The 11,568-nt window shown below is 41.6% G+C and overlaps 1 protein-coding gene across 2 annotated transcripts in view; it reads right to left on the bottom strand.

The window, feature by feature from the left end:
• Window positions 1-211: 211 nt before the first annotated feature.
• Window positions 212-11,568, bottom strand: part of heatr6 (HEAT repeat containing 6) — a 57,185-nt gene continuing 45,828 nt past the window's right edge. For both annotated transcript variants that reach the window (XM_020530646.2, XM_048612741.1), the window contains 3 exons: window positions 9,422-9,518; window positions 4,438-4,642; window positions 212-1,323 (listed from right to left, as the gene is read on the bottom strand). In XM_020530646.2, the coding sequence (XP_020386235.2) occupies window positions 764-1,323; window positions 4,438-4,642; window positions 9,422-9,518 (862 nt within the window). In that variant the 3' untranslated portion in view covers window positions 212-763. The remainder of the gene's footprint in view (window positions 1,324-4,437; window positions 4,643-9,421; window positions 9,519-11,568) is intronic.

Genomic DNA, 11,568 nt, shown 5'->3' with positions numbered 1-11,568 from the left:
GACTCCAGTTTCTGTAACACTTGGCTGACGGTGTTGAGGGAGTGGGAGTGGAAAATGTTGTGTTGGTGCTACAAGGTTTAAAAAAAAATTACAAATAGAAATACTTCACTGACCGACAGTCTGAGGGAAATAGATCAGTCATTAGATATATAATGAAAATATTCCACTCCACAGCACTGCCACCCACTTGCATTGAATACAGTGTGGCATCTCAATAGCATTTCAGTTTATTCAATATTCCACCCACACGTCAACAACAAAAAAATTGTCAAACAGAGGATGTTAGTGCTGATGATCATTGCCCCTTCCATCATAGGCATCCTGTGTCACCATCGGGCACTCCCACACCAGGTTAGACACAAAGTGACGCACCCTGTACTCGGTTCATAACTTAAGAAAAACACCCCTCTAACTGCACCAGTGTGACATTTTTCAGCCTCTCTGGAAGAGGCCGTTGAAGAATTTGGGACAGTTTTCACATGCTCAGGGCTCCTGTCCACTGCAACCTGGATTGAAACAATACAAAAATGTAAGAGCCTTCATACTCATGGACAAAATGGACTTTCAACTTATTGATGTTCACCAAGTGTGACCCCAAAGACCCAGAGGAGGAAGGTGAGCGTCTAACACATGGATGCACAAAGGGCACCCCCTACCTTCATCTTTTAATAAGCTGTAATAAAAGCAAAACAGACAGAGCTGTTGTAATGTTCATAAGCATTGGACATGCAGCAAGAAGTAGGCAGAGTTCAAGCAGAACTCTTCACTCCTGAGTATCTTTCACACCACTCTGTGGGCCTGTGGATTCTGCGCAATGTTTCAAGATTTCATCCAGGTATTTGGCAACCCGTTCTCTCTCCTCCAACGGAACCTCCTGAAGGCTGCGTAGGTGCTGAAAGGCCTTTTGCAACATCCTGACCCTATCCTGAGGGTCTGTCCGAGTTTCATCAGCCTCCACCCCTGAAGTGAGAAAGCGCTGAACAAAGGTTCGGATTAAGTCCCCTTTCTCTGAAACAGTTTTGCTGATGCAGGGGTGGTCCTCAGCGCTGATGAGGTGGAGGAGGTGCAACAGCGTCTGGCAGATCTGAGTTCTCAGACTGGCACAGTACTTGAACTCCAGGAAGTCCTCTGTCTCTTCGCTCTTTTCCAACGCCAGCACCAGCGCGTTCCAAATCTCGCTGAACTGTTTGCTGTCCCCATAGCGCTCACGGCTGTAGGGGATGGAGAGGGCCATGGCCGATTTGATGCGCACTTTGAAGTTCTTGCAGGTTTTCACCACCGAGATCAAGGCACTGAAAGCCTGAGCTGCCCAGGGAGCCGAGTCTGTAAGGAACAGTCACAATGAGAAACACGGAGCTCTGCTTTCAGTTCACTGGAACACTGAAACTATTCAGTAGAAAACACCTTTGGGTAATCCACAGTCTGGCCTCCAAAACTGCTAACCTCTGTGTTTTAACCCCAGCTCCCTGACTTTTTACTTAAGTTCATAATACCTTAAATTGCTGCAAAACAGGGTGATGACATGTGGGTCTTCACCCCACTATTCCCCAGACCTGCTGGGTTCCAATCCTGCACTATGGCCAGGTGTTAATGTAAACATAGCACTCAGTATTTGTGAGAATAGGTATTTCTGCAAACTACTAGTTATTTAGCAGGCTGCTTTTCATTTCTCCGTAGATATTGGTTTTGCATTCGGTTGCCCATTTTAACTGAAGTGTGAGGGAAAGGGAATCCTGTGGGGTCATTTTGTGAGGTGACCTTATAGTGGTTTATATAATCATGAGGGGCATAGATAAGGTGAATAGCAAAGGTCTTTTTCCTGGGGTATGGGAGTTCAAAACTCGAGGGCATAGGTTTAAGGTGAGAGGACAAAGATTTAAAAAGGACATGAGGGACAACATCTTCATACAGAGGGTTGCTCGTAGGTGGAATGAACTGCCAGAGGAACTGGTAGATGCAGGTACAGTTACAACATTTAAAAGACGTTTGGAAAGGTACATGAATAGGAAAGGCTTAGAGGGAAATGGGCCAAATGCAAACAAGCAGGACTAGTTTACTTTGGAAACTTGATCGGCATGGACGAGTTGGACCAAAGGGCCTGTTTCTGTGCTGTATGACTCTATGACTGCCCTTCAGCTCAACAAGAGGCACAACAGTGTCTCTTCTTCCTCAGGTGGCTCAGGAAATTTGGCGTGTCCATAAGAACCTTCACCAACTTTTACATGTGCACCATTGAAAGCATACCGTCAGGGTGCGTAACAGCAACTGGTAAAGCAACTGCTCTGCCCAGGACCATAAGAAACTACAGAAGGTTGTGGGCACAGCCCAGGCCAATCACAGAAATTAATCTTCCATCCATGGACTCCATTTATGCGTCTCATTGCCGCAAAAAAGCTGCCAATATCAAAGACCCATCGCACCGTGATAATGCTCTCCTACAAACTCAGGCAGAAGATACAGAAGCTTGAACACTTGCACCAACAGGTTCAAGAACAGCTTCTTCCCTGCCATTATTAGATTGATGAATGGACTCTCTAACTTCAAATACTGCTGATCTTGTCTAGTGCACATCATGTGCGGTTTAACCTGTATGCCTTATTCTGTCCAAGATTTTTACCACCCAATGATCTGTATGTCCTTGCTTACTGCGATCTGCCTATACTTCTTGCAAACAAAGCTTTTCAAGTGACAATAAATGAATCAAATCAAATCAGCTGGCTGAGTTGTGAATGGAGGCCTACTGACCAGCACTTCTTGCAAGTGACCAGAGAGGCTCTGACATTTATATATCTCAAATAGGAAAGCTGCTGATTCCAAATCCACCACTAGGTGGCACAGCTCGTGCTTTCGATCTCCCAAATGAAAGACAGCATCTTCCGAAATATCGCTGAAAGTTACTCCTTTACACACAGCCAATCCCAATGTTGATTTGCAGCATTTTTGTATAAGGCAACATGCCACTACTAGCAATTAAAGTGAACCCCATATTTCCCATGGCTAATCCATCCCTGGACACTATGAGCAATTTAGCATGGCCAATCCATCTAATCTGCACATCTTTGGACTGTAGAAAGAAATTGGAGCACCTGGAGGAAACCCACGCAGACTCAGGAAGAATGTGCAAACACCACACGAACCATTACCTAAGACCGGAATTGAACCCAGGTCCCTGGTGCTGAGAGGCAACGGTGCTAACCACTGAGCCACTGTGGCACCCCCGTAAGTATAATCTGAGGAGCTGCTCCTCCAATCACAGCTTGGGTTCCCCCTCGCATTTGCTCTTCTTAGGTTGGTACTGAGCCCATCAGCAGTAAACACAGGAGAGAAACAGTCTGTAATTGGACGAGCAGTAAGCAGGGTTAAGTTAGAAAGAAAGGAAAGTAAGTGAGTGAGCCAACAGAAAGTTTTCTGTCAGGGAGCGTGAAACCACAGGGGACATTTCTGAAGAAGGATCTAGGCCCGAAACGTCAGCCTTCCTGCTCCTCTGATGCTGCCTGGCCTGCTGTGTTCATCCAGCTCTACACCACGTTATCTCAGATTCTCCAGCATCTGCAGTTCCTACTATCATTGATCTGGAATAGTCAGGTTAAAGCATCTGCACAAATTCTGGAGTGCAGCTTTTACCCATGATGTTCTAATTCAGAGACAGGAGTGCTGCCAACTGACTTTTAAAGCTAGCATCCTCACCTTCAAAACATTGCAGATTAAAAAAAAATGGACAGAAATGATTTTAAAATAAAACATTTGTCTCTGCTCCCTTCAGTCTGTAAGTGGTCTGGTACTCTAGGTTTGAACAAAAGACATGGAGTCTGAAAATACATTTTAAAAATGCCTAGGAAGATCCCAGGTTTAACCCCTAGTCTGAGAGGAGTTTGGCCATGTCATTCAAACCAGAGATAGAACACTACAATCGACCTTAAGTTTTCTTTTCTTTCTTTATTCATTCACGGGATGCGAGCATCACTGGCCAGGCCAGGCAGCATTTATTGCCCATCCCTAATTGCCCAGATGGCAGTTCAGAGTCACATGCAGGTCAGACCAAGTAAGGATGGCAGTTTCTTTCTCCAAAAGGAGATTTGTGAACCAGATGGGTTTTTCCAACAAACGACAATGGATTCATGGTCATCATTAGACTCTCAATTGCAGATTTTTATTGCCGTGGTGGGACTCGAATCCAGAACATTATCTGGGTCTCTGGGTTAAGAGGCCAGCGATAATACCACTAGGCCATCACCTCCCCGTTAACCAACGACAGGGACAAACATTATTTAGCAGCACCCTGATTAAAAGAATGTTGTTCAGCAGATATCATCCTATACACAGTTAAACCAAAGAAACACAAGAAATTCTCAGATGTAAAGTGTTAAAATAGTTAAAGAGTTCCATGCACCAAACTAATGAATCCTAAAGCTGAAACAGATCAACATCAATACATACCAAGTGGAATAGCTGGGTTTTTGAACATATTTCCCAATGCATAGCATGCATTCCACCGCACCTTCATGGTCGCCTCGCTCTGAACAGTGCGGATTAAAGCTTGGATTGACTCCTCAATGCTGGCCTTGAACTGGGGTTTGGAGATGTGATGAGGCTGCAGGAAGTGCAGCAGATTGCCTAGAGCTCGCACAGCATTGCTTTTCACCTGCATAACAGAAACACAATTGGGATCAGGCGTAACCAAAACAAACAAATCCAGGCATGGAGGGACAGAGTACTTTGGTTCTGTGCCACAGAACAGTAGGATGGAGCTTTGTCATGTGAAGTCTCCGATCAGAGCTCTCCACAGAGAAGAGCATTAAAGGGAAATTCCATCACCTGATCATTTTCACACAGCCTTGTCAAGAGATCTCGGAACAGAGATTAGCTGTAGTTGAGCATAAAGCTACTAAATTATTACTTGCTCGGATGCATTGCAAGACTTTTACTTTTGCACAACTGTGGGACTTGGACAGCAAATCACAATTCATGCAGTCGGTGTAGAAACATCACCTCGTGGCAAATTCCACATTCCTGAATGTGAACCATGCAGTGGCAGCATATAGGAAAGAAGAGAAACTCCATCCAGACGTCTGCAAATCTAGAGTTTGTTCAGGATTTCATTGGAGTGAGCAGGTGAACTCAGCAACAAGCCTGAGTCAGTCACTGAAAAACCTTCCAATATATACATAGGCACATCCGTGATCACAGGTATCAAGTGGAATTCATCCCTTAAAACCTGCTGTGCGTTTAGTTAGTAGATAGCTTGTTTCGATGGCTATGAGTTGTACTGCAAGGAGGAGCAGTAAAAAATTGGCAACTCTACAATTAATTCTAAATGACCTGCAGTGAAAAGACAAATGTCAGTTCAATACTCATATAGTCTCTGCAGCATCAATGGCAATCTTAAAAATTAATCCCCTATGAAATAATCTCCATGGAGACCTGAAATAATTTTATTTGTGAAACAGCAAAATTGCTCTGAACCTTTGATTACTCAAATCATTTTGCTGATATTATCTGAGGTTACTGCGCTGTTTTCTTCCTATCATTTCAGACATTCAAGCGTTTTCACTTTGGAAACTGAGACTTCCCCCTCGCCATCCACCCACTGAGGATCTTACACTCCCTTTCAGGTCCATAAATGAATTTCAGAATTATTGTACAAAAAAAAAAAAGTACTGTAATTTCCCCTGTTTCATCTGGAGTATCTAGACTCCATGCTCATTATAATTGTCTGCATTCTAAACACGCCTATATCCAACAGCTAGTACGTCAGAGAAACATATTGAATCATGACCAGAGGCGATCAGATGGCTACATTTAATTCCATCTTCTTCTAAATCTGTAGTGAGATTCAGAATACTTTTCCAGAAGAGAAGACATGCTTTGGCAGCTCATCCCATGCAGCAGCTGTAGCTGGGAAGAATGCATTGGGTCTCTCATTCACTTACTAATTGGTTTGCATGATTGCGATAGAAATATAAGCCCTTGATTGAAGTCATGTGGAATATCTGTAACACACTTTATGAACTGACATTAATAATGTTGGAGTGGACACCAGTTTGATTTCCTATTGACTGTAACATAAATGTTATTCATTAAATAAAACCAGTCAGGATCATTGTTTACAGATAGTATAGGGTCTGGTTGGACGCTCTGCTACTATATATTCAGTCTAGAATATCTAGAATATAACCACCAACCTCCCAGCAAGAAACTGGACTAATTCAAAATTGATTACTGAGAAAACATTTGGTAGGTTGGGAACCACATGTAAATCTCTGGTTCCTGCACAGGTTGATGACAGGTTTCCAAGAACAGAAAAAAAAACAGTAGCAAATTACTAACTGCATTCCTCCTTTTCTAGTACTTTGACAATGCAAGACTTACAGGTACCTGCTGGTCAATCTGCTTTGGCATTCCATACATCTAATCTACATGAAGCTTAATCTTCAGAAAGGAGCAAGTTATAGGGTGGGATACATTTGAATCAGAGCACGCAAATGTATAATGCAATTCGCATTTTAAGTCACAAATTTTGTCTTTGTTTGCATATTTTCCATAATAAATTTATTTATCTACATTTACATTGGAAACAGGTTACGTAAACTTGTCATATTGTCATTAGATACAAAAGATGCTACAGCACTGTTACTTCCAGGAGGGTGTAATTACAATGTGATAAATTTACATTTACAGAGACAATTTAATTATAAATGTGAACACAATTAATGATGGAAGTATATGCAGGTGTAAAAAAAAAATTAAAGATGGATACATATGGACTATCAGATCTCCTGGGTCAGACCAAATCAAATCTGCTGCTACAATATATGGTGGTAATCTGTTTATTATTCCCAGTGCTATGTGTTAGTGAATACAAAAATAAAAGGATGCAGCAAATGAACTGGTGGCTAGAGATGGTGCAGGAGGAAAGGCTTCAGATTTCTGAAGTCTTGGGACGTGTCCGTGGCACGTGGGGTCTGCACAAGGAGGTCATTTTACAGCTTAGCAGGACTGGGATCAATATCCTTGCAGGGAGATTTGCTACTGCTGTCAGGCAGGGCTTAAACAAGCTTCAACAAGAACAGAAAGTGCTGACAAACTCAGCAGGTCTGGCAGGTTCTGTGGTGAGAAGAACAGAGTTAACGTTTTGAATCCAGGTCTGACAAATGGTCACTGGACACAAAAGGTTAACTCTGTTTATCTCTCCACAGACCTGGGTTCAAAGTGTTTCTTCGGCATTTGCTGTTTTTGTTTCAGATCTCCAGTATCTACAATTCTTTGTTTTGGTTCAATATAGGAACTTGAGAATGCATTCAGACAGAAAAACAAAGCTAGTAATGGTAGGAAGAAAAGTTAGAAATGAAATTGAAAGTCAACAGAAACAAAGGCAAAATCAAATACAGGAAATGCTTATAAAGGCAAAAATTAAAAGGTTCCAAAGGGTCACTCAACCTGAAACATTAACTCTGATTTCTCTCCACAGATGCTGCCAGACCTGCTGAGCTTTTCCAGCAATCTCTATTTTTGTTTCTGATTTACGGCATCTGCAGTTCTTTTGGTTTTTAGAAATTAAAGGCAGTTTGTCCGAATTCACATAGCATTTGCAACAAGGCAATTGCATTAACCATACAAATAGAAGTAAATAGTTATTATTTGATTGCACTTTCAGAGATATTGCTGCAGCCCAACCAAGGCAGGAACTGAATATTCAAGAGTATTTGACATTTAGGAAGGATAGGCAAATGGAAAAGAAGTTGGAGTAGTGCTTTTGGTATACGATGTGATTGATATGTTATTCACAGATCAGAAGATCAGAGTGTACAATCAGTTTGGCTGGAGTTAAGAAGCAAGAGGTAGCAATCATTGAAAGAAATTATTCATAGGCCATCATCAGCAATGGTAATACAAGGCACTGAATAAATCAGGAAGTTAGAGGTGCATCTATGATGTATAATACAAGAACTCAAGGAGATTTTAATCTACATATACAGACTGAGTGAAAGTATTCAGCAATAATGCTGCGCAGGACAAACAAGGCGTGTATTTTCTCTAGAACAGTATGTTGAGGAAGCAACTGGAGAAAGGGCGATTTAGATTGAGTATTTGTAATGAGAACAAGTTAATTAATAAATCTCACTGTAAGGGAGTCTTTAGGGCAGAATGGTCATAATATGATGGAATTTAACATGAAGTTTGAAAGTGATGAGGTACAATCCAAAACTAGGGTCTGAAATCTAAACAAAGGAAACTAAAAAGGTAGGATGGACAGGTTGGTTTGTAGATTAGGAAACCACATTAAAGGTATAGTGATAGACAGACAATGGCTAGCATTTAAAGAATTGATACATGGTTCACAACAAATATGTACTCCTTGAGCCACAAAAGCCCAACAGGAGAAGTGATCCAACAATGGCTAACAGAAGATGTTAAAGATTGTTACATAAAAGCAACAGGATTGTAAAGTTACCAAAAAGGTAGCAAAACTGAAGATTGGGAGAATTCTAGAACTTTGCAAAGAAGAACTAAGAAACGTTAAAAAAGGAAAACAGAATATTAAAGAAGACATGTGAGAAACATAAAATGGACTGTAAAAGCTGTAAATTAGAACACATGAGATTGGGTTAATGGATCGGCATGAATTGAAGTTGTGATAATGGCAGAAAACAAGTAGGAAGAAACAGGTCATTACTAAATCGGTATGCAATGACTAGTGGAGTATCACAGGTTCGAGAGTTTATGACCCAGCTATTCTTTATCCAAATCAAGGATCTGGATATCGGGACTAATTGTAATATTTCCAATTCTGCTGATGACATAAGAGTATGTTGGTTTTGAGGAGGACATGACGCAATGGCAGGGGTAAAAAATTAGGATCAAGGGGCCAGATGGCCTACTCCAATTCCTACTTCCAACAGTAAAAACAGAATTATTACACCATGTACTATGAGCCTTAGCACTTAACAAGGTACTATATCCTTTTAAGGAAGTAAAGTCTAACTGCTAGGTGAACAGGACCTTGGCTCATTCTAAGTTTAACTGCTGTTCGATCAGAAATGTTGCTAATGTTTAATGTACTCATTAGTTTCAGGCAGCAGCTGAGAATCACACAGCATCTTAAGATTATTTTTGCATCCCTAATAATGTGTGGCATCTGCAGCAGCCTAACCAATCAATTTCAATGCAACACTGGCACAGTTCCCATGGCATAGGTAATGGTAATGCTGCATTATAACAAAAGAGATGATACAAGTTTGTTATAAAGAAAGTAAGTGAAAGACTTAACAAGAAGGACACAATACATAAGATTTCCTTATGGCAGATAACCACAGAAAACAGAGAAGGGGAGAATCAGAAGATGAGATAGAGAAAGGTACATAAATATTTACAGAGAGGAAACACGAGAAGATTAGAAGGTTTTCATCCATCAGTCTCGTACCTTGTCTTTATCATTGGATGCATGTGTAGCTGATTTCAACATCTTCAGTAGCAGAACATCTGAAAACTCCTCTTGGAAACCCAGCCCCATGGACTCCCTTAGGAGATGTAAGGTAGTACAAGTGAATCATTTGAACATTAGATCAGAACCTTAAATAGCCACCTTCCTGACTATCTAACATTTTTACTACTCAAAGCCCTACGTAAGTGTAGCCTCACTTCATGTTTGTTTTCCTACTTGTATAAATTAAGACAAATATTTAATACATCTAGGGTCTTATAGCATCCTCCATGCACGATTTAATTCTGCAAACTCCCAATTATCTGCTAATATTTGCTATCCACCAGCAAGGTCACCAAAGCTCCCCTCTATAGCTGAGTGTCTTGGGTTTCCCCTAACTTTTGTCCTCCCTTTAATCTAGGTTCTTTGGGTTCCCTTGACAGATACCAGCAGAAACTCTCAGAAAATGGGTAACCAGGTATCCAGGTCAGAATTCAACCAGGCATGAGCAAATGGACACCAGCAGTCCCAGTGAGAATAGCGGTAGGTCCTTTATCTAAACTGCTCTTTACATGAGGCAGACCAGCACTTGATCCCTGTGTTCATATTTAATCATTGATTATTTCAGTAAACTCACCAAGTAGAATCTTTGAATCGCTCCACAATGAGAATTTGTAAAGAATGAACCAGGGCTTGCTCCAGAGATGAGCGAGCAGCCTTTGCTCATTGGCACATATATTTAAGGTTTTACCCCTTCCAACTCCATTTTGATTTTGCCCCTTCCCCCTCACTGTAAATCACCCCCACCTTTGATGGTTTGCCCTTAAAGGGCTTTACATGTAAACTAATCAATTACAAAACATGGGTGATTTATTGGTGGTGGCTAATAGATGAAAAAAATAATACCATTGGTGATTGGATAATAGAAAAAAACAATGTTCAGTTGTGTTAACAACACTTCTTTGTATAAAAGGGAGAAGAGGCTGTTTTTGTGCATCCTTATTTCTGTGTCAGGAAGCCCGCATTTAAGTCCCACCTACTCCAGAAGTGTGTCGTAGCATTTGAACAGGTTGATTAGAATATTCCTTGAACACTGCTGGCGTTATCAGATAGTTGAAAAATCTTTTGTTGTGCTTTTGATTGCCCTTCAGTGTCACAATCCTGATCACTGGGCATCCCAGAGTGGAGGGTATATGCAAGTCAGAGGTCCTCCTGATGGGTCTGCTCCTGGGCCTGGCCAGGCTGGTTATAAACAGGTCCAGGCAGTGGCTCTGGAGGGGGTCATAGCTGGTGATTGTCCATCTCTGTTCCATGGCTACACTCATGCCCGAGTGTCCTTGGAGAGGGAGCACACCAATATTCTCAATGCCTTTACAGACAGGCGGGCAGTGCAGGAGTTGAAATGCTTTATCGCCCCTGCTAGCTCCATTTTGGCTTGGCCCCCTCCCCCTCCTTCTTGAAGATTTGTATTGCCTTTACATGTAAGTTAATCAATAGGAAAACACGGATGATTTACAAGTGGTGGATAACAGGAGCAATAATAATAGCATAGGTGACTTGCTTAGGGAAAACAAAACACTCAGTTGTATGTAACAGCACTTCTGGATACAGAAAAAAAGGGGCTGTTTTTGTGGCTCTTGTAACACAGAGGTGGAGGACCTACCTCTGGTCCAGAAGCCCCACCTGCTCCAGAGGTGTGTAATAACAAGGTGATTTCAAGAAAAGCGGCTTTTTTTCCCCCATAGGTGATTTGATGGTGGCAGGGGGGCGGGGGGGTATGGTTTAGAAAAAGCCATTCAGTTGTATGTGATAACACTTCTGGATAAAAGAAAAAAGGTAAAAAAGGCTGGTTTTTTTTCAGGAAGGGGAGCTGGTCAGGCAGGGGAGACAGCAGACTCGAGTTTGTATTGAACGATGGAAAGCAAATAAAAGAGTTTAGTAAGACAGAATGACTTCTGCTTCCTGCTTCAGTAAACAGACGATTAGCAGTCTAACACACAATTAGTGGCTGCAACTTTAGTTGCCTAGTTCTGGAATACCCTCCCTACAACACTCTGTCTCTCTACCTCTTGTTTACCTCCTTCAAAATCTATCTCCTGGACCAAACTGTTAGTCATCTAGGTCAATAAATTATTTATAGCTCAGTG

This window comes from Rhincodon typus, chromosome 26, assembly GCF_021869965.1.
Source record: "Rhincodon typus isolate 14 chromosome 26, sRhiTyp1.1, whole genome shotgun sequence".
NCBI lineage: Eukaryota > Metazoa > Chordata > Chondrichthyes > Orectolobiformes > Rhincodontidae > Rhincodon > Rhincodon typus.
Note: the sequence above shows the minus strand (reverse complement) of the source record. Positions and strands in the feature narration are given on the sequence as shown.